Source organism: Mugil cephalus, chromosome 3 (genome assembly GCF_022458985.1).
Source record: "Mugil cephalus isolate CIBA_MC_2020 chromosome 3, CIBA_Mcephalus_1.1, whole genome shotgun sequence".
NCBI classification, from domain to species: Eukaryota; Metazoa; Chordata; class Actinopteri; order Mugiliformes; family Mugilidae; genus Mugil; species Mugil cephalus.
Genome location: NC_061772.1, coordinates 18187525 through 18212502, shown reverse-complemented (window position 1 = coordinate 18212502; position 24978 = coordinate 18187525). Strand labels below are relative to the sequence as shown.

The 24978-nt window shown below is 41.0% G+C and overlaps 1 protein-coding gene across 4 annotated transcripts in view; it reads right to left on the bottom strand.

Annotated features, from left to right (window-relative positions):
* LOC125005085 (C-myc promoter-binding protein-like) overlaps window positions 1-24978 on the bottom strand; it is a 66827-nt gene that overhangs the window by 17643 nt on the left and 24206 nt on the right. For 2 of the 4 annotated variants that reach the window (XM_047580058.1, XM_047580060.1), the window contains exons 6-19: window positions 21023-21306; window positions 20560-20626; window positions 20292-20350; window positions 18147-18291; window positions 16845-17020; window positions 15988-16088; window positions 15068-15283; window positions 11297-11442; window positions 11011-11049; window positions 6881-7014; window positions 5555-5684; window positions 5071-5277; window positions 4842-4970; window positions 1204-1345 (exon numbers count right to left, since the gene is read on the bottom strand). In XM_047580058.1, coding sequence (XP_047436014.1) covers window positions 1204-1345; window positions 4842-4970; window positions 5071-5277; window positions 5555-5684; window positions 6881-7014; window positions 11011-11049; window positions 11297-11442; window positions 15068-15283; window positions 15988-16088; window positions 16845-17020; window positions 18147-18291; window positions 20292-20350; window positions 20560-20626; window positions 21023-21306 — 1975 coding nt within the window. The remainder of the gene's footprint in view (window positions 1-1203; window positions 1346-4841; window positions 4971-5070; window positions 5278-5554; window positions 5685-6880; window positions 7015-11010; window positions 11050-11296; window positions 11443-15067; window positions 15284-15987; window positions 16089-16844; window positions 17021-18146; window positions 18292-20291; window positions 20351-20559; window positions 20627-21022; window positions 21307-24978) is intronic. The other 2 variants (XM_047580059.1, XM_047580061.1) reach the window with 1 other exon arrangement.

The following is a 24978-nucleotide window of genomic DNA, read 5'->3' as shown; positions in this document are numbered from 1 at the left end:
TAATCAGAGAGAGACTTTTAGCTTGTTCCAAAATATACAACATTTCCTCAAGTTGTGACGCACACACAGCAAACAGCTGTTTGTGGTTCTGATTCAGTGGAGATTCATTAGAGACAGCAGCTGTTACAATATTCTACTTCGCCCCAAATGATGTCGGTGTTTATTTGCATACGTGGCCTGAGACTGAGATCAGATCTCAACTGCTGGTTGTAACGCCAGGAGTGACCACAGGTACTTAAAGCTGACCTTTGGTGACACGTTTGCCCAGAGTGGATGTTAATGCAAAGTCTGAATAGTTGATAAAATGCAAACTTAATATATGCTTAATACAGACAGGTGTTCTTCAAAATATATGCTGTTCTTTATTCCATTCAAGGGAGTAAAACTGGGACCTGAAAATATGTTGAATTGTTTATAAATATGTAAATTGGTGCTGATAATTAGTATAAGGTGACAAAAGGTTAAGGGGAATCTCTTTTGTTTGTATCGATGAGTGCTGTTTGCAGGAAGCCTTGTCTTTTTCAAACTGAACCAGTGCTGTACTCACACAATGCATTGGCTGGGAGTATCTTAAAAAAAAAGCAGGGATTAGCAGGACGGGGATTAGCATGCACTGAGTGTGCAGGTGTTCACTGGCATGCAGGGGAGTTCAGTCACACATGTTGAGATTGTTGCATTTGTAGTATTCATTTACTAGCAGAGAAAACAATGGATTTTTAGAATTATATTATTATTATTATTATTATTATTATTATATCTGTTGACTCAATTTAAGTAGTTTTGATAATTTTGCAGCCACATGAAAACCTAACCCTAAACATGTCAATCCTGAGTGCATAACCTTCCTGAACTAATAAATAAATAAGTGAACAAAGCTAATAATGTCTAAAGTTATTTGACAGATAGTAACACAGAACAAATGAATTTAACTGAAAACAAACCAGAGAAGAAAAACTTCCGGGATGTGTTTATCTGTTCATTCACTTATAGATGGGAAGTAAGAATGTGAACAAACAACATATATTAAAGATATTAACTTAATCTAACTTAAATCCATTCATGATCCGTCCATTGCTCATTTTGCCAGTACAGTTGTAGATGTTTTCTATTTAAAAAAAAATCTAAAATAAGGTTTGGTAACAGATTTAATGAGACAATAACAACCTTTTCCGATACATGCAGAGTGCTGCTGATCACTGTTACCTGACAGAGGACTCTGATTGAGGGGTGCGTGTCGTCGTAGCGCCCGTTTGAACTGGGCCACACCCACGATCACATTCCTCAGCTTCATCCACAGGAAGTATCCTCCTCTGGTGCTGGAGGGCCATGTGCTCTCCAACACGGCCTGGATGAGGAGCAGAGGAAGAGGAAGAATGTCATGAATAATATTTTGTATTTCAAAGATCTGTCACCATAAAATGTTCTCATATACTTCTCCAAAATAAACGGAAAACTGAAGGAAGGAACATCCTCTGTACTAGAGCTGTTTATTTAATTCCAACTCAAAGTTCTGAACTAAAACTGAACCAGTCGCTGCTCCACAGAAAATCGAGTTGAATAAATTTTTCATCAAAGGCTCTGACTGCAGTGGTATTAGAGCCACAGTTACACTCGGCACCAGAAGAAGAAGGAGATGATGCACTGCAGCTGTTGGTGACCAAGTCACGTTCAGCAGTCTCTGTCTGCCACTAAGATAAACTTCAGAAGCACCCTGAGAAAAACACAATTGGTATGCCACTGAACACAACTTGGTTTATTGCGCCGTGCTGCGCTGCTCTTGAATGGAGACTGGAGACGGAATGAGGCTGTCCTCTCCAGGAGATGCCGTCTGCGATGTTGTTAAGATAACTAAGGCACTCTGAATTTGAAGCAACAGCTGCAACATTAAAACCACTGACGTGAGAAGTAAACAGCATTGATCTCCACATATTTGAAGCAGTGTTCTGCTGGAATAACTTGGATCTTGCCGTTGATGCGGATGCTACTTTAACACATAATTCCCTAAAGGAAAAGTCACAGAAAACAACAAAGGGCCCAAGGCGTTGAGCCGGCAGCTTAATTCCCCAGATGCCAAACCCAATGAGCGTCAACGGGAACAACCACTGCCAGCAACCAAAGGTCAGCAACCAGAGGCTGCCTCCAAAAAACAGTCAATACCAATATGTTCCATGTTAAAATGTCCAGGAATGCATAGGCTGGTAAAAAAACACTTTGGGTATCTAGAGGTTATTTCCCCATTAATGCAACTACATATCAAGGCCTAGATGTATGCATATTTAAGGGTGGGGCTGCTTTGAGTGACAGGTTGCTAGCCTCAGCTCCACTTGTGCTCCACCATGTTTGAATTAGCCATGAGTTAGGAGGGGTCAGGCCCTGCCAAGATGGCGACGCCCCGAGTCACAACACTGAGCTTCAAACCTTTACAGTGAGAACTGAACCCTGGTTGTTTAAAGGCAGACTGATGCAAACTCCTTTCAACTGAAGTTTGGTACAGTTTCAAAGTTATCATCTAATTACGTATTACAAGATTCGAGTTCAAGTAAAACCTACAGAGGTGTGAAATACTGTTTTTCATAGACCAATTAGATTTACGCTGACAAGACGCAGACAAAATCTACTACTTCTTCATTACTACTAACTCCTAATTGTGTTAAAGTTTGGCCAAACATGTTCTAAATGCAGCGGGAGTCCGTGTGAACGTAACGTGGAACGAATGCCAGAAAGAACACGGAATAAATTCTCTTGGTTCCTCCGTTCTTTAACTTCAAAGACATTTATAAAGCATGAAAGGAAGAGAAACACCTGCAACTGTCCGGTGCATCCGCTGCAACGAACACAGCATAAGCGACGGTGTAGGAATCAGCTAGCTTATGTCCCCGAGCGTTTTTATTTTGAAGATGAAATAATATCCTCTCAGGTGTTAAAACACGCCGGAGTAGCCTCATCCCCTGACAGCCATGATCCCCAGTCAGCCAATTTACTTTTATACTCCCTGGGTTGTGGGATCAGGGCCGAATTTCAGTGATAACAGAGCCGTGATTCATCCTGACACCTGGGTGCGATCGCATCCGAGAAACCTTGAGGGTAAACGGCATGTCACCGTTGTTTCTCTGTAACCGACAGCCAAGCGTCTCTGGCTCTAAAGCTCCAACCAGAGGGAAATACATTTTAGGGATCGAGCACAGTGGTGAAATAATTTGAATGCAATTATCCATGCAGCTATTGTGAATCATGAATAAACAATCAGCATCAGAGCTGCAATCAGCCGGCTTCCTAATATATCATCCATATTACAGAGCCATATTTATCTAGGGCATGGCTTCACTTCTTTAGATCAAACTGCATTGGATCAGAGGCTTTAATGTCAATCACGTGTCATTTGATTCATCCTATGTTTTCTCAGATCTTATCCTGGCTGTTTGACATGTAAAAACATCCATTTCTCCGTCTGTTTATTCATCAGCATCCCTATAGACAGCCTTCCCAGATTTATGTCAGACATCTGCTGTCATGGGTGTGTCCACGCGTTAATCAAAATTACAGCATAATCAGCAGAATATTCATAACCCGGATTACAACGACAGCCCACAGCGATCGTAAATTGAGATGCTGCATTGGCAAAGTTTATGTGGACAATATTTCTTAAATGCGTTCAATCATTCTGAGCAGAGATTCCAACTTAACTGTTTACATTGACTGTAAATTAAAGGATCTGATCGCACTTGTGTGTTTACGTGCTCCAAAACCTCACTCGCTCCATAACTTTACTGAGTGTTTCTGCTCCTGTGCAGCATTAAATCTTCATGAAGTATATCAGGAGAAGAAGTTTTTTCTCAACTTTGAATTGACAACATTGAAATGATTCATTCCAGATGAAGATAACTGAGATGTTTACATGTTACTTGGTGGCACATCATAAGACATTTAAATGACACAGAAAATACACTTACTACTTGCAGAGAGACAAATCAGAATCACTCTCATTCAGTGCATTTACATGCACGTGAAAAAACAAATTATTGCCTTAATCGGACTATAACAGGAGAACTTAAGTGCATGTAAACACGTTACTCCGACTCCAGAGTTCTCATTATCGCGGATCTTACCTGCACCAGAAGTAGCGCGAACATTACGTACATGATTAAAGAAAAGTACTATTATCCGTCTGGTTGTTGTTTGAAATGCCGGTCTGACGCATGAACGACTCTTGTTTATTATATTACATAGCCGCCCAGCCGGAAAACGGGCCGTATTAACGTGGTATTAACCCGCGGACAATACACGTATCGCCACCTAGTGTGGAAGAGGAGAACTGTTATTTGATTTTCTTGCGCTGCATGTAAACTGGGACAAAGTGAGAAAGTCGAATTTTGAGCATAGCTCGATTAAGCTCTGCATGTAAACGCACTGATTGTGTCTCTGCGGAAGATATGTCAGCTAGCTTAGTTTAGGTTTGAGCAAAAGAAACAAAATTCTGCACAAAACACTGTCAAAGCTAAAATATGATTTTGTGAGCAGAGATGGTCAAGTGATTCCTGAAAACATTCACTTTGTTGACTACCACAGAGTAGAGTGGCTCACCTGTAGATAAAGGTATAGATGAAATCATCATTGTTTCTACCTTTGCAAAAATCAACACTAAAGTTATTCCAACCAGATTGCATTTATCACATCAAGTGTTTACATGATTATTTGGAGCTAATATACTCTACACACCACTCCTCTCAACCTGATTTAAAACTCTTCAACCTGTTTAACCTCATATCCATCTATTTCTATCACATATAGCTTGAGCTATAATTTTAATAACTTTAAACAAAAACCAGACGCTATTACTGTACCTTGTTGTAGTAGCCGTAGGTGATGGCATTGGGATGGACTCCAGCCTTCTTCATCTCAAACAGGACCCTGACTGCCAGGACAGGCTGGCCATACTGCCCACACAGCTGCATCAGCACTCTGTAGCAGACCTGTAATACGTATGCATGTACACGTATGAGTCTTTGTCTAAACCTGCAGAAAGAATGCATCCGTTTCAGTCAGTGGACGGCACGTATTTTTTTTATGCACCTCATCGGGGGGCTGCAGCTTCTTCGCCTGCATCTTCCTGAGGACGTCGTAGGCGGTGCGCAGGGCCCGAACTTTAGAGTGGCAGACTTTCACGTACGCCGGCAGACAGATGAACCAGAGGCCGTAGCAGTGACGGAGGAGGCACTTGGACCACAGCTGAGGGATGGATGAGTACTTCTTGGCAATCTTCTGGGCTGATTTGATCTCCTGTGGATGGACGATACTGAGAATACTGAGGTGGACTGAGAACGGGATAACGTGTTTCAATAAAACTTTTAGTTGATTTATTTTTTAAAATGTGACGACAGCTTAAACATGTGCTGGATGTCGAGTAATGATCGAGTAATTTAACTTTTCATAGTCTGAATCCTTCTCAACTCTTCTTTGTATTTTCTTTGCTGCAAGTTTTTTTACTTTAACTTTTGTGTATTCACTTAGAACTTAAAATCAATCCGTGAATGTGCGACTGCTGTGTTGCTCTGACCTGCTTGGTGCGTCTGAACATGGGGGCAGGGCTGGTGGGACAGCTGTGCCTGGCAGCGAGACGGTAGGATGGCGTCCGGCCCTCCACGGGGTCAAACAGGTCAAGGCTCAACACCGGGAAACCGTCATACCTGATGAAGAACATTCATTAGTGAAAGAAGGCACTTTGCTCCCAGCTCTCCTCCACCTACCACTAAAACATCCCTCTTCATTTTATTTACACTGACACTAAGTGGGTCGTAAATTCTTAGACCCACATTTGCAGTTCCTTCTGTCTGGATAACACATCTGGACAATTTTACACAAAACGATTGCTTTCAAAGTTATAGTGACAATAATTATTAAATAAATTATTCGGCATAGCTGCAGAATACTAACAGCGCGTATTCAGATAAACACAGAGTCCAGCTGTTCGGTGTTCAGTCGTCCCGCTAAGAGAGCTGGACTCCTGCTGGTCCCCTCTCTTCTACTTAAGGAGCGAATTAACAAAACTCAATTTAGCGTTTCGATTTTTAATTTATTTCCCTGCTGTTTGGTGAAAGTCTTCCATCCAGTTATTCTCGTAGAAGCAGGAAGCCAGCGCTCCGCAGCACGGCGGCACATCTTTCCCATTTACATATATTACTGAAATCATTCGTTTCTTCTTATTCAAAAGCTCGAAGGCTGTGAGAAGCCAAGCCGGTGGTCGGCGGTTCGCCAGAGTCGGGCTTTCGATGAGAGTCTTTGCCCCGACTGTTGCCAGTAGTTGGAAGCGGACCGTGCTGAATAACAGTGACAGCTAATAGTACACAGCAAAAACAGCATTACTAGCAAGAAGGAAAATACTCTTATATTCAAGCAAATCATTTTACATTAAGAAAAAAAATCTGCCAATGGGTTAAGCTTTTTTTGCTTGACATTAATTCTTAAAATAAGAACAAAGTTCTTGTCTCTTGAACAAAATATAAGATATATTTTCTTTGATACAAGCAGAAAAGTTCCTTTTCTGCAGTGAAGCCCTTGTGTGAAGAGTTATTTCCTCTAAGGAGTAGACAATATGAACCAGCTGCTGCTTGTTTGTAGTCTTTGTGATGTGTGTGTAACTTAGACGGTTGATCTATTAAAGCAGCCGCTCGTATTTTGTCATTTTCTGGAAAAACGAATGTTCAACTTGAATCTAAGCATTTTAAAAATCCCTTCTCCCTGTTTCTCTCATTCACACATAATGCGTCTAGAGGAGTCCTGATTTTTTACCGGCCATTTAATTCCAGAAAATATTCATTTGTCTTTCTCATCGAGAGATCCCAGTACATCTCAGTCCCCCGCCCACCATAAGTGCAGATTTTACCTGTAGCAGAGCGGATACTCCTCCCCGTCAGGCAGAGGGGGCAGCTCCGGAGGCGTGATGAAGACCGTGTGCTCGCTGCGCTGGGATTCATCAATCTCTATCAGCCGGGCCTCCTCTGGCCTGTCGCCGTCCACCTGCAGAGCAGAGCACACAGACGTGAGCGGAGACTGGTGGTGCCGTGGCCCCTTCATCCATCTCAGCTGATGGAAATAAGGGAGTATCACACAGACCTTGACATTATGACCCGCGGTAAATATTTTAGCGTTTGCATATGTGGATTATGGCCGACACCTGATGACTGATTCCATTTAAAAACATATTTTTTTACACAATATTTGCTCTGTAGCCGTCATCCTGAGAGCAGGATTTCTACAGAACGAGTGTGTGGGGGGGGGGCTGAGGGAGGATGACAGCAGGTGACCTAGATTTCCCGAGTGAACATGGTTCCTCTTTCTTTCTTTGCTTTTTCCTTTTTTTTTTTTTTTTTTTTTAACTGACTACATCACTGCAGCCTCCTCTGACACCACGCAGCAGACACCAGCCTGCGAAATTCATTTTTGTGTCTCTAACGGTACAATATTAAAGTACAAAGAAGACAATATATACTGCTTCGGGGGAGACAATATGTTATTTACAACCTCTGAAACTTCAAAGCTGCTGTATACAATAAAATGACAAAGATTGGACAACGGGGAAATCACTGCAGAACCACGACGCAGCCTGGAAATCAACTCTTCTGACATCAAAACAAGCAGCACTATAAAACTAGTAACAATAACATCTATTTTCAGAACTAATTTTATAAATTATATGCGACACACAGTGGTATATAAAGTGCCACTACTAACAGGAATACAATTCTTTGTGGGAATAAACACACTGATAAAGCCAACTCTGGCCCCTTTCAGATTTTTCATTACCAGCCATTCAATTAAAGTAATTAAAAAAAGCTCAAATATCCAGCATGTGTCTTCATTAGTATCTTTTAGACTTTACTGATTGAACTGATTTCACAGACTGAGCCATGCTCCTCATAATGACCTGAAATTAATGTCTCTTTGGGAATGAATAGAAATCAGATTGTGTGCATGTTTGGAAAATGTGTCAGAAAATCAAAGGCTTTGTTTGACACTAATGCCTTAAAGAAAAAAAAGAAAATCATAATATAAATGTATCAGAAAGGACAGATGTTGAGTCAGAGTACGTCGACTCTACAGCGCAGAGCTGCATCTGCACCTCGAGGGAGCCGGGTCATCGTCAAGCTAATCCTGCTGCAGATATTTACAATTTCACAGTGGATTCAAAGACAATCTCATGTTTCTTAAGAGATTAATGGTCTCGTTGATCGTGAAAAGGTTGTAACACACAAAGCAGATGGTCGGCCGTTGGTCAGTGTCCCTTTGGCCCCAGGCTTGGTGGTACGCATCACAACACTGGCACTAGTTAGACTCCCGTTGGCAGCTTTGATTTGTTGAATCTGAGGCAAAATGACTCCGTCAGAGAGGTCACTCTTATTGGTTTATAGGCAGCTTAGAGAACCAGTGCACAAGGAGAGAAAGGGAAGTAAGGGAAGTAAGGGAAGTAATCTCATCTGGATATTTGGATGCACAAATATAAGATTAGACTGTATGTAGCTCTTCCCAGCCTCCCAGCTAATAGTAGCTCTTCTCATTTCCTCGGTGGGTATTATCCGTATAGGTATTATCCCGTAAGCGTTGTGTTGCGTTCAAATCCACATTTTTGCACCTGCCTGACAATCAAACATCAGTCAGTCATCATACCGCATCATTACATGTGTGTGCTTTAAAATAGACTCTGTCATCATGGTTGCAGGCAGGCAGTGTGTGTTTGACAGAGGGCAGGTCTGAGCCTGCCGTCAGCTCGGCGGGAGCTGTGAAGCTGCTCCTCTGAGCCTGCAGCCGTAAACCTTTATCTGGACAATAACAGGTTGTGGCTGCTTAGCGGTGGGAAAAAGTGCTCAGAGCTTTTATTCATTTTTCTATTCGTTTCATTTAAATATAGGTGGCAAAACAAAATTATAGTTGGCATAAATATATCTATTATCCTATATTGTCAGTGGCATTTGGCATTATTTATTTTAAGGCACTGACAGATAAGACTTGAACGATAAAGAAGGAAGTCCGAGCTTTATGCCGGCTATGAAATAAAATCAACAGTCGTGAATTAAAGAGCTAAATGACAACTTGTCGGACGGCAGAGAGGCGAATCTCTAGGGAGTTTGGTCAACCCCAAATCACAGAAGTGTAAAAGTGTGAAGCTTCTGTTACTTCTCTTTTGTCTAATACAGGAAATCAAAGCCGTATGATAATGTTCATTATGAACATTTTAGGACATAATAGGTCTGTGGACTCAGCTTTCTGCAAATTGCAGATAAGAGAATTAGAAGCTGTGCTGGAAGTTGAGCTGATTCAGAACAATTTCAAGAACTATTTAAATATAAATAGTTTGTTCGATGCTGAAGACTCGAAGATAAAAGTCAAATTGAGTAAAATTAAGGCTTTTAACAAAGGAAAACTTCTCAGCTAATGGATGTTTGGACACTTGCATTGCACTAAGCCGATGTCAAAAAACTATTATTTGTCTTGTTTAATTTAGTTTTTTGGTTGGTAAAGTATGTGTGGTGCTGAGTGCCTGGACATTGCTGCTGCAACAGTGACTGTCCCAGTTTGGGATTAATAAGATCTAGACCAGATAACCAGACTGAATGTTTAAATCGTGGTTTTTGTTATAAATACAGAATCCCACAACAGTTTCTAATTTAGTTTTGACCTTTACCATTTCTGTCTTTACAGCTTCTAATTGATTTGTTTATATTTAATCTGTCTGAATACTTTTAACCTGACTTCTGCCTGTGTGGGATTTAATTTGTTGCAGCTATAAGCTTGTTTCCCTCAGGGATCAGTACATTTTAACCTTATCTTTGGGACTACCGTGTGTGGGCTGAGCACTGCAGCGTGCTTTGAGAGTGGATAATCTAATCCACAGGAAAGAAAGACGGCTGGAGGATTTAATCGCCCGTAGAGCTGACACACAGAGGAAGACCCGGGCCTCGCTGCAGGTCTGGGAACTCGTGGAGGGGAGGAAGTGGGTGCGTCCTGTGGATTGGAGTACTTCTCAAATAAAGCCGAATCACACCCACACATACACACAAGCAACCCAAGGGCGACCACTTCAGAGTCAGTTACAAATGTCACCTGCGAAAACTCGTGACACTTGGGAAACGAGCGGCCGCGTGAACTTCATCGCTGCGACTGCACAAATTTTAACCTTCAACGCACAAACGCTGAGCGAAGAACACGACCCTGGGAGCAGCACACGAGGTCAAACTACTCAAAACGCTCCCAGTGGAACAAAGAAGATGCATCGATAGCCTCTCCCAGGCTTTGTAGAATGCGAGGCCAGGGGACGCACAACACACCGACTTCATGCTCTGTTAAAGCTCCAGAAACCACCGAAGCACTAAAAGCTCTTAGTCACCAGACTCATGAAAAATTGAGCGTAGAAATCCTGGTTTTCTCACTATCTCAGGACAAAGTGCTGCGGCAGCAAATCTAACGTCAACACTGAAAAAACAAACAGTCATTAAATATGTCACGAGAAGGTGATACAGTCTGGATCATAGGAAAGAGATTTAAATCACACCACAGTGGCTACGTTTACACTGATAATATTTATATTTAATAATATAGGCTCCAACTCAACCGTTTACATGGGCGGTAAATTAAATTGACCTGATCAGATATAAGGGTTTACATGCTCCACAACATTAATCACTATAGGACTTGATTAACAAAGCGGTTCTGCTTCTGTGGAGCGTTAAATGTGCCGGAGGAGAAGATTAGAAGGAGGACAAGAGGGCGAGTGTATAGACATTTCAGCTGTTCTTTTATTTCCTCAGTATTAAAACATGAAATAAACCTTCTTTTCTAGTCCTTGTGCAGGAGGCGTATAAAGGAATACAATACTTGCTCCAAGAGCGGAGACAGACATAGTTTCCTGAACGTCCTATTTAAATTCTTAGTAATTTTGTTTGCAGGGAACGTGTATTATGATCAATTCCCCCCATCTGGAAATGTCCCCAGTGCAGGTGAGTACAATATTAGACGTACCTTGCCTCCTTTGTCTGCACTCCGCTCTGAACTGTAAAGCTGTTCATGAGAGAAGGCAAAAAAGGAAAAGAGAAACTCACGAAATTGCAAGCAGAAAGGAGATATGCAGCAGCCTGAAGACAAGTGAGATACAGTAGCACAGAAAAGAGTAAAAACTACCAATGAGTGGAACATAGAGGAAATATATTTAACAGAAATGGCCAAAAAGGAAAGAAATCTTTTTTTTTTTTTTGTAATTATGCAGTAGGAAGCGCAGCATGGTATAATACTCAATAAAAACGCTCACTTTGTCCACACAGTCGTCGAAGAAGGCCAGGCTGGCGTCTTTGTCGCTGACAAACGAGCACTCCTCGATGAAGCGGATGAACATCTGGGTCTTGGTCATTAGAGAGTAGAACTTCTGGTGTGAGCGGTCGCGGCTCTTCAAGAACCCTGAGGACACAAATGTCTTACGTCAGCCTTTTTAAAAAAAAAATAACATCTGATGAGATTAAAGACATTATTTAACATATGGATGTCAGCTTATCCATATACTGCAGCTCATCTACTGACAAACATTGAGCCAGAGCAGTTCACAAAGGAGTGTGATTTTGTGGTTAATAAATCCATTAAAGGCTCCATATATGCTGTATAACTTCCATTTGTCTTGATTTGGATAATGCATGCCAGAGTGGTATTGTATAATGGCCTATTTGGGGTGTAGAGCCACATAGTGAAAAGCTTCCTTAATAGATGCTGAAAGCAGCTTCACTGAGTAATAATCTACTGCCGTCATGAGACTGAGAGCTAAGGATAGGATATGATAGCTCCGAGGTCGACGCCAAATGCTTCCTGAAGCTGATAAATATTTTAATCCTAACAGAGGCCACTTGCAACCTGAACAAAATTCCTCTTATCCGTTTCTTGACTTTTCACTTCTTTATTACAGGAAGTCGTCGTCGGATGCCGTCGTTAAACTACAGTCAAAAACACTAGCAGCTTCCACAGGGACTATTAAAAAGTAATTTAATGATTAGTACATTTAATAATTATTTATTTGTCAATACAATAAAATACAGAGTGTTTCTTTTTTCCTTTGTTCTTTATCATAACTAAAAAAAAATTATGCAATTATTAATTATGCAATTAACTACAAATTAATTGCCATTTTTTGAAACACTGAAAATGTTTGTACTGAGACACATATAAGCAAACATGCTCTGAGATACATAGGTTAACTATAAATGCATTGGATGAACCTGCATGGATCAAATCAATCTTACATACACTATTTCCTGCATCCTCTCTTCAGAAATTTCTCTGCGGTTTCACAAAACTGTTTTTGGGCAACAAATCTCGCTACTGATTGGACGACAAAGAGGAAATCAAAGACATATGAAAGATGTGACACTAGAGGTAAAATACTGCGGGAAAACCACAGATCTCTGGAACCAATGACAATAATAGTAAGTAAGTAAAATTGTTTTGAAACTGAAATATCTCTAAATGGATTGATACTGAAGTGAATCAAGACCCCGTGAACTGGAATCTAACCTATTCAATCTAGTAACATTCTTGCTGTTTAACCTTTAAGATATGTTTGGTACCAAATTTAAACATCCATAAGCCTCTAACAATAAAATCAGAACTCAATGACCTTTATGACCTGTTAGGTACTAATTCTTATCATCAACAGCAGATGAAAACAGGTCTGTACAGTCGGTATAGAACTTTGTTGTCTATGTAAAAGTTTATCATCTGCCTGGTGAGTTGGGGCCATGACACATCAGCCCAGCTGTTTGGTAGTGTCAGTGCATCCGTGAACATCTGTGACTCTGGATTCATTGTCCTGTCCTATGGTCCTAACTGACGTTCCAACCCTCGCCTGTGGTCATAAACTTTCAGTAGCGACGGAAAGTATTAGCCTGGAAGCCAGACAAATATGTTGGTCTGGACTTACTCTGCTGGTGACTGATTATGCTCCAGTGAAGGTCTGCCAGGCCAATCACATCGTTTGAGCTTTACTGGGGTTTATGTGGTGATGGTGGAAAAGTAACAGCAACATAGTCATAGATGTTCTCTGAACACCACGGAGTTCAATTTGTTCATGGCTGTGATTGCTTGTAAAACTATCCAGTTGTGTGGGATAGGGTTAGGGTTAGGGTTAGGGAGTCTGGCTACACCAGGGTACAAAAGAATGATAGCGCAATAACAAGTTCAGACATCAAGTGCGAGGTCAGTTGAAGTTCTGTTCATTGTTTGCATGTTCTCATGTGCCTGGTTGGATTTTCTCCGGATAGTCCAGGCTCCTCCCACAGCTCGTTAGGTTAACTAATGATTCTAAATTGGCCGTCGGTTGATTGGATGTGAACGACTGTTTGTCTCTTTGTGTTAGCCCTGTGATAGACTGACAACCTGTCCAGGGAGTACGCCGGTTCCTGTTCAATGTCAGCTAGGACGGGCTCCAGTCCCCCCGTGACCCTCCAGAGGACAAGCGGTTACATATAATGAATGGCTTGCAGGCATCATGAGGAAATGGAATGAGTTGCTGAGGAAAGAGACGTCAGGAATTCCCTGTTTAGCCTGTTACCACCGTACCCTGACCTTGGAGAAGCCGATGAAGATGGATGGTTTGGTGTGCATAACAGGAAGGAGTCAAATATTACAAGACTCTAAACAGGCACTGAAACACATTGCGTAATTCTTTGTTGTTATGGATATATTCTTGAAAAATTTCACAGATGTTGCATCTTTCCTCCAGTCGTTATGTAATGTACGGCAGCTTTATCTCATAACTCAGAGCGGACAAGAACTTGGCTTCAGCAATCCTCCAGCGGAGCAGTCGTGATTTCAACCCAGCTCATTGTAGCTGTAACGTAAACCAGCTTCGAGCCTCTGGAGCACCCACCAGCTGTGGTGCTAACAGACTGACCTTCAGTCTGCAAACAGCTTTAAACTTCCCAAGTTCTCAAACTCCACATGGTTTCTTTGTTTGTATGTACTCATGCTGGCGGTGGATGCTTATGAAAGCTCATGTATAAAACAACACCATCTGTTTTTGAGACTGGCCAGCTGTAGAGAGAAAAGTGCGACAGATGATACAGTGATAATTTATATATATTCTGAGAGTGATTAGCGCTAATCACACACTGTAACTGTACGAGTATGATTTAACTGGCTTTACATCTGACTGACAACAAACAAAAGTGGAGCAAATGAAAGTTTTCTGGATGTCAGACATTAAACTGTTTGTTAAATAAATATCAGCCTGGATCTTGAGCCCAAGGATTAACCAAGTTAAAATGTAAATAAAAAATCAAGTGATTTACAGACGTTTGTTCAAAATAAGGAAGCAATAACATTAGTGATATGTCCATTAGGGAAATTACACTGCATTCGCCAAATCATAGAGAAGGAGAAGAAGCACAAGCACAAACACAAGAACAAGAACAAGCAGAAGAAAAAAGAGCAAGCAGAACAATAACAAGCACAAGAAGAAGCACAAGAAGAACAAGAACAAGAACAAGAACATGGTTGTTTGGTTGTGCTTCCTCAAACTCGTGTCCTTATGTTAACCCACATGGAGCAAACATGCTCAGAATTAGTCCGAATCATTCAAATACTTAATTTCAGAGGGAAAACAGGGATAGAGAAAAAAGTTTCTTGTGATGGAAAATTGGTCTGGAGTCGCTCTGTTCAGAACTGATTATGTTCTGGCAAAAATCCGCCGGACCAATCAAATCATTTGGGCTTTATGTGGTGATGGACAAAAGTATAACAACGACACATTCATATATGACAACCTTCGATTTGAATTTGCGAAAAACAGAATGGCTCTGATTGGTTGTTGGACATATGAGAATTTGTTTTTCTTCTCCGTATCAGCTGAAACATGCCCCTTAAAGAAGACCAGACTCATGTTCTGACAGGAATTTGGACTAGAGCGATGACAGTTCCTGTGTGAGGAGACTGAGGAGGCCTCTGGGTAAAGAACTGCCAAATTAACTCTGATCCGTCTGTAAAATAAACGGTTAGCTGGTGTAAGAGGTTTGTGTTCAGTGGGACATATTGCTGATACCTTGCAGGTCAAAGAGTGAGCTGGCGTCAGTGGCTTTCTCAGAAGGTGCCTGGGTGATTGGTCGTAAGAAGGAGCGGTAGCCCTTCAAAATGGCAGCCATGAAGCGCAGAAAGGCTTCTTGGATCTCCAGCTCCAGCATGTGGAGACTCTTCCCGCAGCTTAGCTCTGACGAATCGGTCATGCTCAGCTCCAGCAGCCCATCAGGCCTGAACTGACCTGAAGGCAGAACAGATAAGTACATTTTAACAGCTGTCACTTCATATCCACATCTTAAGGTCATTACCTTTAAGGGAGGCTACTGATTAAAAAAAAAAAAAAAAAACGTGGGCCACTGTAACTATTAGAGTAAGTACTTGTATAGCAAATGGGGATTAGTATTACACAATTAGAGCATATAAACTTGAGTTGCTTTTCCAAAGGTCCAAGAGGCTTAAATGTCTCAACTAAACCCTCTGGCATGCATCTCAATACTCAGCTCTTCTGGCAGCGGCTGATTTTCAACCTCAGTGAATCAGAAAATTCATTGTGTCAATGTTTGTCGCTTTGTAAACGTCAGGTCTCAGAGTGTTTCTCGGGAAGTTGACAACAGCACCACACCAGAGCATACGTGTAATTAGGATATTATGCTATGATGGGATTAGCGCTGGCTTTCAGTTTGTGGGACGGAAAGCACAACAATGCAGACAGAAGGGAGAGAAAATACTAAAAAGGTGACTAATGAATATAATAACCTTCTTTAGATATATTTTTAATTTTTATTTCCCATTACACAAAAGACCCATTGACAAAAACAGAACGAAGAGGTGATTAATTCTCTTGATTCGCTGTCTGACAGTAAAAACACACGTTACCACGCAAGCTTGAAATGAAATGAACAAAATTAAAAAAAAAAAACGACTGACACTTGATTCAGTACTTACCATCAGCCAGCTGCTGGTACAGATTGCTCAGCACATTCATTAGGTTTTTACAGGCTTTTTTTGGCAGGATCTTCCACGTGAGGGCTCGCTTGTCTTCATTGCTGGAAGAGCAGAAGCGCAGATTGAAGTCTGGAGAGCTTAGCGGGCCAAAACCAACACGGACAGCGGTCAGGCAGAGGGGGAGTTCAGACCACCCGAACGCTGTCTGCTTGGTAATGAGGCCAAACAATTATGTGAACCACTGCTGACTGAACCCGACACCCCAGAAAATTGCATTCTCTTCATATTAAAACAAGCCTGACACTACAAAAATATCTATTTCCCCGCAACCCCTTGGAAAAAAAGACCAAAGCAATAAACTTAAAACTTACGACCTGTCAGCTACGCAGACTGGAAACAAATATGCAGCAAGGCATCACGCAGTCGAATCAGATTTCTTTTTACATATCATTTAGGGCGGGGTTTGAACAAATCGATATTACAGTCGAAAGCGATCTTCATTTGAAAGATCTGATGCCAATTCATAAAGTCCTTGGATCAATTTTTTTTTTATAATGAGAGCCATTCCCAACATCTTCTAATTAAATCTCCTTGTGGTCTCATGAGACAGGTATTTCACAAAATTAGCCCACGTTTGAGGGAGATCCAAAACATGACAGAAGTTCCAACGTAAACACCAAAAATTCCCCAAACCATTTGTGAAAATCTCTTACATAACTTGACAAAACTGTTTTGAAACTGAAATACGTGCAAATCGATTCCAACTGGCCAAATGAAATCAGTTCAGGAAATCAGCAATAACAAGCAGCTCTAATATAATTACAACTAAAGGAAAAGGTTTCAGGTGCTGCGCTCACTGGAAGATGGTGTTCGTGTCCAGGTCCACGCAGCTCACGTCTGGCGGAGGGTCGTAAAGGTCGAAGTAGCGGGAGTCCACTCCCACGATGAACGGACAAGGGGCGCTCAAGACGTCAGCCAACGCCAGGGGGCACAGAGGAATATAAGGGCACGGCCAGTGGAACGGAAAGATCATCTGAGGAGGAGGACAGCGCATCGAAATGAGTTGCCACGCGTTTCCTTTATCTCATCGTCCGTCATGATTTGGTTCCTCCGGAGGTTTTAAGCTTTTCCTTTCTGTGAATGAGGCTCTACGCTATGCAGTGAATTCTTGACTTTGTGCTATAACAGCTGCGTCCATAAATCTTGAGTAAAAAGAGGCAGGAAAAAAAGCTGCCTCTGCAATTATTGTACAGCACAATAGGACCCAGGTAAAGATAGTCCTGTGCAAATATGGCTTAAGTGTATGTAAACATCCGACTCACTGGGAATTTGATAAAAAACTAAAACAAAAGGTGAATCTCTACTATTATTCTGACATATGACATTCGTAACATAAAGTTTTGTGTATGGATGTAATTAGTAACAGTGTATGTAAACTGCCGTGACTATAGCCACGTTTACATGGAGACTTTTTCTTTATTCCGATTGAAGGTTTCAGGTTTATGTGTGAGGGGATCTATTCGGATCTGATGTTTACAAGTACCTCTGCTTTTAATCAGAACAGTTTTTGTACAGACATGTGACAAGCGCAGATCAATGAAAACATCATGTGACTGATCAAAGATTTTTACAGTTTTAGTAGTTTGTGGTGTCATACGCACTTATTATACACTATTGTGTTAGACTTATAGTAGCCAGTTTTCAAGATTTTCCAGCGGTAACAAGTTTGTTCTACGCTTCAGTCTAACCCAGCTTCAATTAATTTTGGATGGACCTTTTTCAAACAGTTGAATATTTCTATGTTTTCTACCGTCTGATATTGTCTAGTTCTTTCAGAGTTGTTGTTAAAAACAAACTCTCCGTGGAGCTGCAGACAGAGCAGAGCTCAGACAGAGCAGAGCCTGACTTCATTCCGACTCATTGTTTAAATGACTTAGATCGGTTTGGGAAAAAGGATACTCTAAACCTGTGAAACCGAATGAAATTACATTCATATAAATGCCTCAATAGGAAATAATACTCGGTTTTGGCTTCTAAACTGATTGTAATTTGAATATTTGGCTCCATGTAACCCCAGCTATTGAGTGTTGCAGTTCATTGAAGTTAAATTGTGAAGGTCAGAGAGAAGCCGCTCTGGAGAGACGGACGCAGCAACTTACAGACACCAGCGCCTCGGTAACGCTGGTCAGTACGGCCGGTCGTAACGAGTGGACCAGGATCTTATGTTCAGTGACAGCGAACACCAGCAGAGTCACTGCGTTCTCTGGTCCGAGGTTCTGAAGCAGCGTGGAAAACCGACCTCCGCTATGGAAAACACAAACGGGCAAAACTTAATTTCAACTACAATCAGTGCTGGACACATTTCTAAGAGGAACTACAACATGAATCTCTCAGACTTCTTTCTTCTGCTCTCTCACTCAGCCCTTTGTGAATCCTAAAGCAGACACAGCATGTTTATTCCCAGGTGTAAAAATAGGTAAAATTGCAAAAATATGATTTCATATCTCCACAACTCTGTCTTAAAGATCTTCAGTTACTTCAAGATTCAGATAAATCTGTTGTGTTAAAAAGTAAGTAACGCCTAAAATGTTAACGCAACTCACAAATGCTCTGGCTCTTCAAACTTTGTGGTAACATTAAACAATCATGGGCTTCTCTAAGCTTCTGACTGAGGATCTAAAAATGAAGTTAATAGATTCGACAAAGCAGGGAAGGCTATAAAAAGATATCAAAGGGCTCCGAGTTTGCAGTTTCCACTGTTTGAAATGTCATTAAGAAACACCAATTAAGAGAAACTTTGGAAGTCAAGAAGAGATGGAGAAGAGGGAGAAAACTATCGGATAAAGCTGCACGTTTTCAGGGAAAAAGGGAAAGGCTTAATCTCCCACATGGCTGCATGGAAGCTGCAGGGAGGTTTAGGATGGGAGTGGTGACGCATCTCAAATCTGCTCAACTCTGTTTGATGCACACACTGGGTCAACATGGAAAAGGCAACAGAAGTGTCACCTCTGAACTCATAATCCTAAAAGGTCTGTTTGGAGAAAACTGGGAGCAGCATTTTATGAAAAAACAAGTCATCAACAGTAAATCTATAAGCTACAAATAGTCTACTTTGGGCTTGTGTGGAAGTTAGTGGTACAGAATATACTGCACGACTAGAAGGAAGACTGCATTTGACTATATATTAGCAAAGTCTGGACGCAAAAGTTCCTAAACAGACTTCATTCTTCACCATGACCTGCACATAATTAAAAATCTGTGAGGAGATCCTTAATGAGCTGTGTGAAGTTTAACCGATCTGCAAGAAAGAGGGCCTGGAAATAGAAAGGTGCTCCACCGGCTACAAAAACAAGCAGGAGGCACCACCAGAAATTTTGGGCCCCATGACAAAAAAAATATCACATTGTGACGCCACACCATAAATAAAGGAAATTCTTTTAACAGTAGAGAAAGTTAAATGAACTTTAAATAAATTAAGAAAATCCCTTAAAAATAACTGCACATGTTGAAATGTGCCTATTAAATAAATGAATAGGTTTTGAGGTTTAAAATATGGCCATAACAAAGTAACAGAACCAGTGACCGAATTAAAAGTAACCAAGAGCTCAGCGTGGAGCCTTCTTTGTGCAAAGTCGTTTATCAAGTTTTTGAACTTCAGCTTTCTGTCCGACTGACAACAAGGCAATGCTCTAAAGCCTGTCCTGGGACATTGTGGATCTCAATTTTTATTTATTTATTTTATCAGTTTTAGCTGAAAGCTCTCTCCCCACCAGCAACAGTCATAGGCAATGTATGAAATGTGAGTAAAGCGATGCCGACTTCTCCAAAAATGCTTTAAAACCAGATTTTCCTTCGCTACAGGGCAACATTGTGACTGACGTAGGAACTACAAGTTGCTGCCTGCACCACTGATGCACTAAGGTAGGACCAAACCATTTTACGGGGGTGGTTGGTCAATATTATTTACCTTTTGATTAGCGTAAAGTTTAATGCCAAAATCAAATGAAAACAAAGAAATCACTTATTTTACTACCATATATTATTATTATATTAAAAAATGCAGTTTTTATGATGAAGGTTTAATCATTGTCTCTTCTTTGCACCTATATTTTGGGGCCCCTGTCAGCCATTTTTTTTCCCCTGTACGACACCACTGCCTTCAAGATGTGACATCTGCCAACCTGCTTCAACGTCTCATGCCAGTTTGCTGGAGCTGCACTGACTTCGAGAGTGGCCAAACTTCTGCACACACAAATAAAATCTAAACTTTGACAAAGAAATCTTTTCGCAGGGGCTGCTCTTACCTGAGCGGTAACGGAGAAGACACCGGCTGGCTCAGCATCAGGCTGTCATGAGGGGAGAGCTGCAGAGAAACGCAAAAGATAAATAAATAACAACATAAATGGCTGTGCTGAATCATTTAAATATTCATCAATAATGGAGGAGTGAAACTACTGCAACTCCACAGGTAATATAAGACACCTCCAGAAAACAAGTCTACTCTGAGCAGAATAACAGAGCTGCAGCATGCGACACGACAGGGAGCGGTTTGCTCCTGCGTTTAAAATTTACCTGCACGAGGATGCGAGGCCTCTGAGAGGAAGGGAAGGGAACTTTGTGCATAAAGTGAGAGATGTGCCTGAGAGGAAGAAGCAGAGGAAAGAAAAGAAGAAGAATTGGGGGTGATGTGAGGCCAAAAATAACATCAGTGTGCGCCGAATAATCCCTCAGTGCAATCTCCTTGAGTTATGAGCAGCAGTAAAACATGAAGAGAATAAATCTTCTACTGAAACATCGCCGGACCGGCAGAATTTCACACAACACAACTCTAACTTGGCGATGTTGTCATTTCTTATTCTGCACTCAAGTTTCTTTATTTGTCTTAAAGGAACATCACCATATAATGTAGCATATTACACACAACAAAACAGATATTGCACTAAATAATAATAATAATGATAATAATAGTAATGATGATGATATGTCGGTTTAGCAGATCATAAAACAAAGTGAAGAGAAAACACTGAGGACTCACTTCTCAATGGGCTGAGCATGAGGGCCGGAGATGGAGTAGCGGTAGAGGAATGTGAGGAACTTGCGGAAAGCGTCGAAGAAGGGCCAGTGGGACAGCAGGCAGATGCACTTGTTGGTGTGAACCGACCGGGAGCTGTTGGTAGTGGTGGTGGTGGTGGTGTTGGAGGTGTTGGAGGACGAGGGCTTGTGCGGCTCTGGGCTGAGGAGGCCGAGCTGGGAGAGCTGCTGATTGGTCAGACACTCCTGTGGGTAGGGCTCGTAGAACTGAATGGCAGCACCGTAAACCTGGAACAGGAGACACGAAGCGCAGCCCAACATCCGCAGTTATCTTCTGTCGACTCGGATTTAATATTCAGACAGTAACTGCACAAAAGCCACACTGCATGTCTTTGTTACGCTGCAATACATCTAAATTGCAAGAACGTGTCAATTGTGTTTCCAGCTCTCAACGACACTCCTAACGGAGGAAGTGAACTCAAGGTTTACGGTCCGTGTATGTTTTGGTCATTGACCTTTTCCATTCAGAAAAGGTAATTAAAAAAATAAAAAAAGTTAGTATTTGATTTTCATTTTAAAATTCATGAATAAAAATTGAAGTTCAAGGCATTTTTCTTTATCTGGGTCGAAAACGGATAAACAAAACTTTAAAAACCGCTCGCTTTTGAAAACAAAAAACAAAATCGTCAAAAGACAGAAACAAAATAGCGCATGTTTCTTTCATATTGTGTGACCAGATGTTGTCGTTTTCAAAATAAGAGCACGTATGAGGACGGTACTGTGTGACAGAAGTTGATGGACATGGATCAGTGCGTTGTTTTTCGAAACAATAAAAGAGTTTTTCTCTGGGAAGACGACTTGGCTACAGAAAAAGTAGGCTGAATAATTCAGGCAAAAACTAAAAAAATACTTATAATCATGGAAAAGTTAGCTACTAGCTAACATATGTGTGCAGAGATTTCTCCAGATGACAAGAATTTGTTTTGCTATGTCAAAATTAACGTCAGAGTAAGGTTACAAAGACATTTTAGCCGGGGCCACAGAAACCACAGATAGAAGTCATATATTTGCGTAGAAACACAGTACTGTCTTCATACATACTATTACTTTGAAAATGGCTTTGAAAACAGCTTCTGGTTGCAAAATATGAAAAAAAAATGGTATTTTTTTGTTTCTGTCTTCTAACGATTTATTTTGTTTTTAGGAACAGAAAATCAAAATAGATGAGTTTTTAAAGTTTTGTTTTGAATTTCAATTTTAATTTTTAAATTCTGAAGTAGTATCACACTTAAAATAAGAACAAAAACCCTTTGTGTAACCACCTCAACCAGAACAGACAGGCCTTGAGTTAGAGAAACGACCAGATGCTCAAACTGGTTAAGTGCTTAGTGCAATTATTGTCATACCATCTTTTCTAGTGAACTAACACTAGATATCAAATATTTACTGCAGATTATAAACAAGACCGAGTTATGACGTGACCTGTTCCACTAATAATGAAAAGAAGCAGGCAGCTCAGAAGCCTCTGAATCATCTCTGCACTTTTAAAAAGAAGGAAACATCAATACACATAGAAATAAAGTGGGTATAGTGCACTGCTGTTTAACCTTCATTGAACGGTAATGCCACCAGTGGCGACTGAGGGCTAAACAAAGAGTGGTTAGAGGAGCCAGTGTCAGCACCAGGCCAAATAAATCCCCTCTGCTCCCTGAAACCTCCCCCCTCCCCCTATCAAGGCAAATTAAAGCAAACTTATCAGAGCCTGTGTGGGTCCGTCTTTTCACTTAAGCCACGTTCAAATCTTGCATTAACATCCATCCTGGGAAATCTGATCGCAAGTAGGCCTATACCTGTGGTCACACCTGCCGTTAAAATGCATCTCCACTAGCCTCCCTGTTTCATTTTTTGGGCTCTGTATTTAAATAAACACAGACATCATTTGGACAGTAGATTATTTTAACAGCTGCAGCCTCTACTGACTCACTAACGCTGTATCACAACCACTAATGGCTTGTTGTGTGTGCGTCACGACTTGGGAACATTACACATATTTTCGAACAAGCTGTGAAGTCTCTCTGTCTCACATTATTTTTTTATTTCCACCTTGACATTAGAGGTTTTGGAAACCAACATGTAGAAGAATAGGTTATAATTTGAACCCTTGCTTCCATATGCACCACAATCTCCTTTAATAAATGCACAAAAGGCCCCTTTTTTGGATGAAATACGTGACTTAACCACCTCAACATAATCGCATCAATAATTAACAGCCTCCGTAAATGTTATTTAATGTTTACTCATTATTTATTCTTTGTATTTATTTAATAATGAACTGATGTCACTTGTGATGCGATCGTTTATAATGAGTTCCCTGCGTTAAAAGTGCGACCATATCACCAGATCACCATTCAACAGAGCATCTTTGGGACGTAGTGGAACGGGAGGTTTGCATCAAGGATGTGCAACGGACAAATCTGCAGCAACCAAGGATCGTGTCCAGCACTTTGCTGAATCTATGACATGAAGAATTAAGAATTAAGTCATTTCTGGAGACAACAGGGAGGTGTTACTAATCAATGCAGGCTCTATTTTACAGCTCTACCTTAGTTTATCCGCAACAGTAAAAATGCTGTTTACATATCGATGCATGGCTAATAAAAGTCCAGTAGAATTATGTATAATTATGTAACACAGATAGGGGCCATTCCACATAATGGGAAGAGTTAGGACATACAATAAACTCTAACTGGCTGTGATCAAGGCAAAGACTGTTCTTAAGGGAGTGTGTTTGGTCAGCAGAGCAAAGTCTCTCTCTATCCTTGGCCAGTAAACGTCAAGTCGTCTTACATGCTGTCCTCACCAATTATTCTCCTTGCATGTGTTACAACGGGGTCTCCACACACACACACACATTCGCACACCACTAAACATAGACCCTTGACTCAGCAGCAGGGTTTGGAACCGGAGATCGCTGCAGACCTTATTCTGCAAAGTCGCTGCTATTAAACATCAGCGGGCTCTGGATGTTATTTGTGTTCGGTCCAGACTGTGTTTCACCACAGAATTCACTGAAATTTGTCAAGCAAGAGTTTCGTCTGAAATGAAAAACCTCAGCCTCTTACAGCACGGCAGAGAATGGTTTGTGTTTAGATTGGGAGACCAAGAATGTGAAGTTACTGGGCTTCTCCAGCTTTTATTGGTGTCATTTGGACAAATCTTTACAGTATACTGGCGGTATGATGTATGGAAAGAAGTGTTAAACTTGAAACTTCAGGACAGGACAGGACAATAAGAAGATATGTAATAACATTCCTCAAAGAGGAACTTTGTCTCTGGTGCTTTGCTACAATATCTGTAGCGGCTGTACTTTCATGGCCTCCTCAAAACTGGTTATTTGAGCGATTCAATTGTAAGTAGAATAAAGTACAGCTGAGTGAAGGCACCCAGGACATATTGGGGATGCATTTAAGTGATTCTGATCTCAGACAATATCTGGAGGTGGTCTGGTATCTCTGATCTTTAGTAATGAAAGCATTTGAAAATGTTTTGATCTTGTAGATGTTAACTAAGTGAAATATAAACAAATCTAAACAAGAATTAACTAATTAAATAATTGAACCTGAGAACAGTGGGCATGATCCCATCATCAAAAAAAAAAAAACATATCAGTATGTTGTGAGAGTGGAGATCAATAAAAAAAAGAAATAATAACATAAGCACATGCTTTCAGTAAGTGAGAGTCTTTACAGCTTGTTCTAAAATTTGGGTCAAGTCCCCAAGTCTTCACGTCATGATCCACACGCAACAGACAGCTGTTTGTGGTTCTGAGATAGTTACTTGTGATCGGATCACGGAGAATGCATTGATGCTGGGGGGTCTGATAGAACGTCATCTTAACCAAGACATTTGCCTGTATAGGCACAAATATAAATCCAACTATAGATGCTGCAGAGGCTAAAA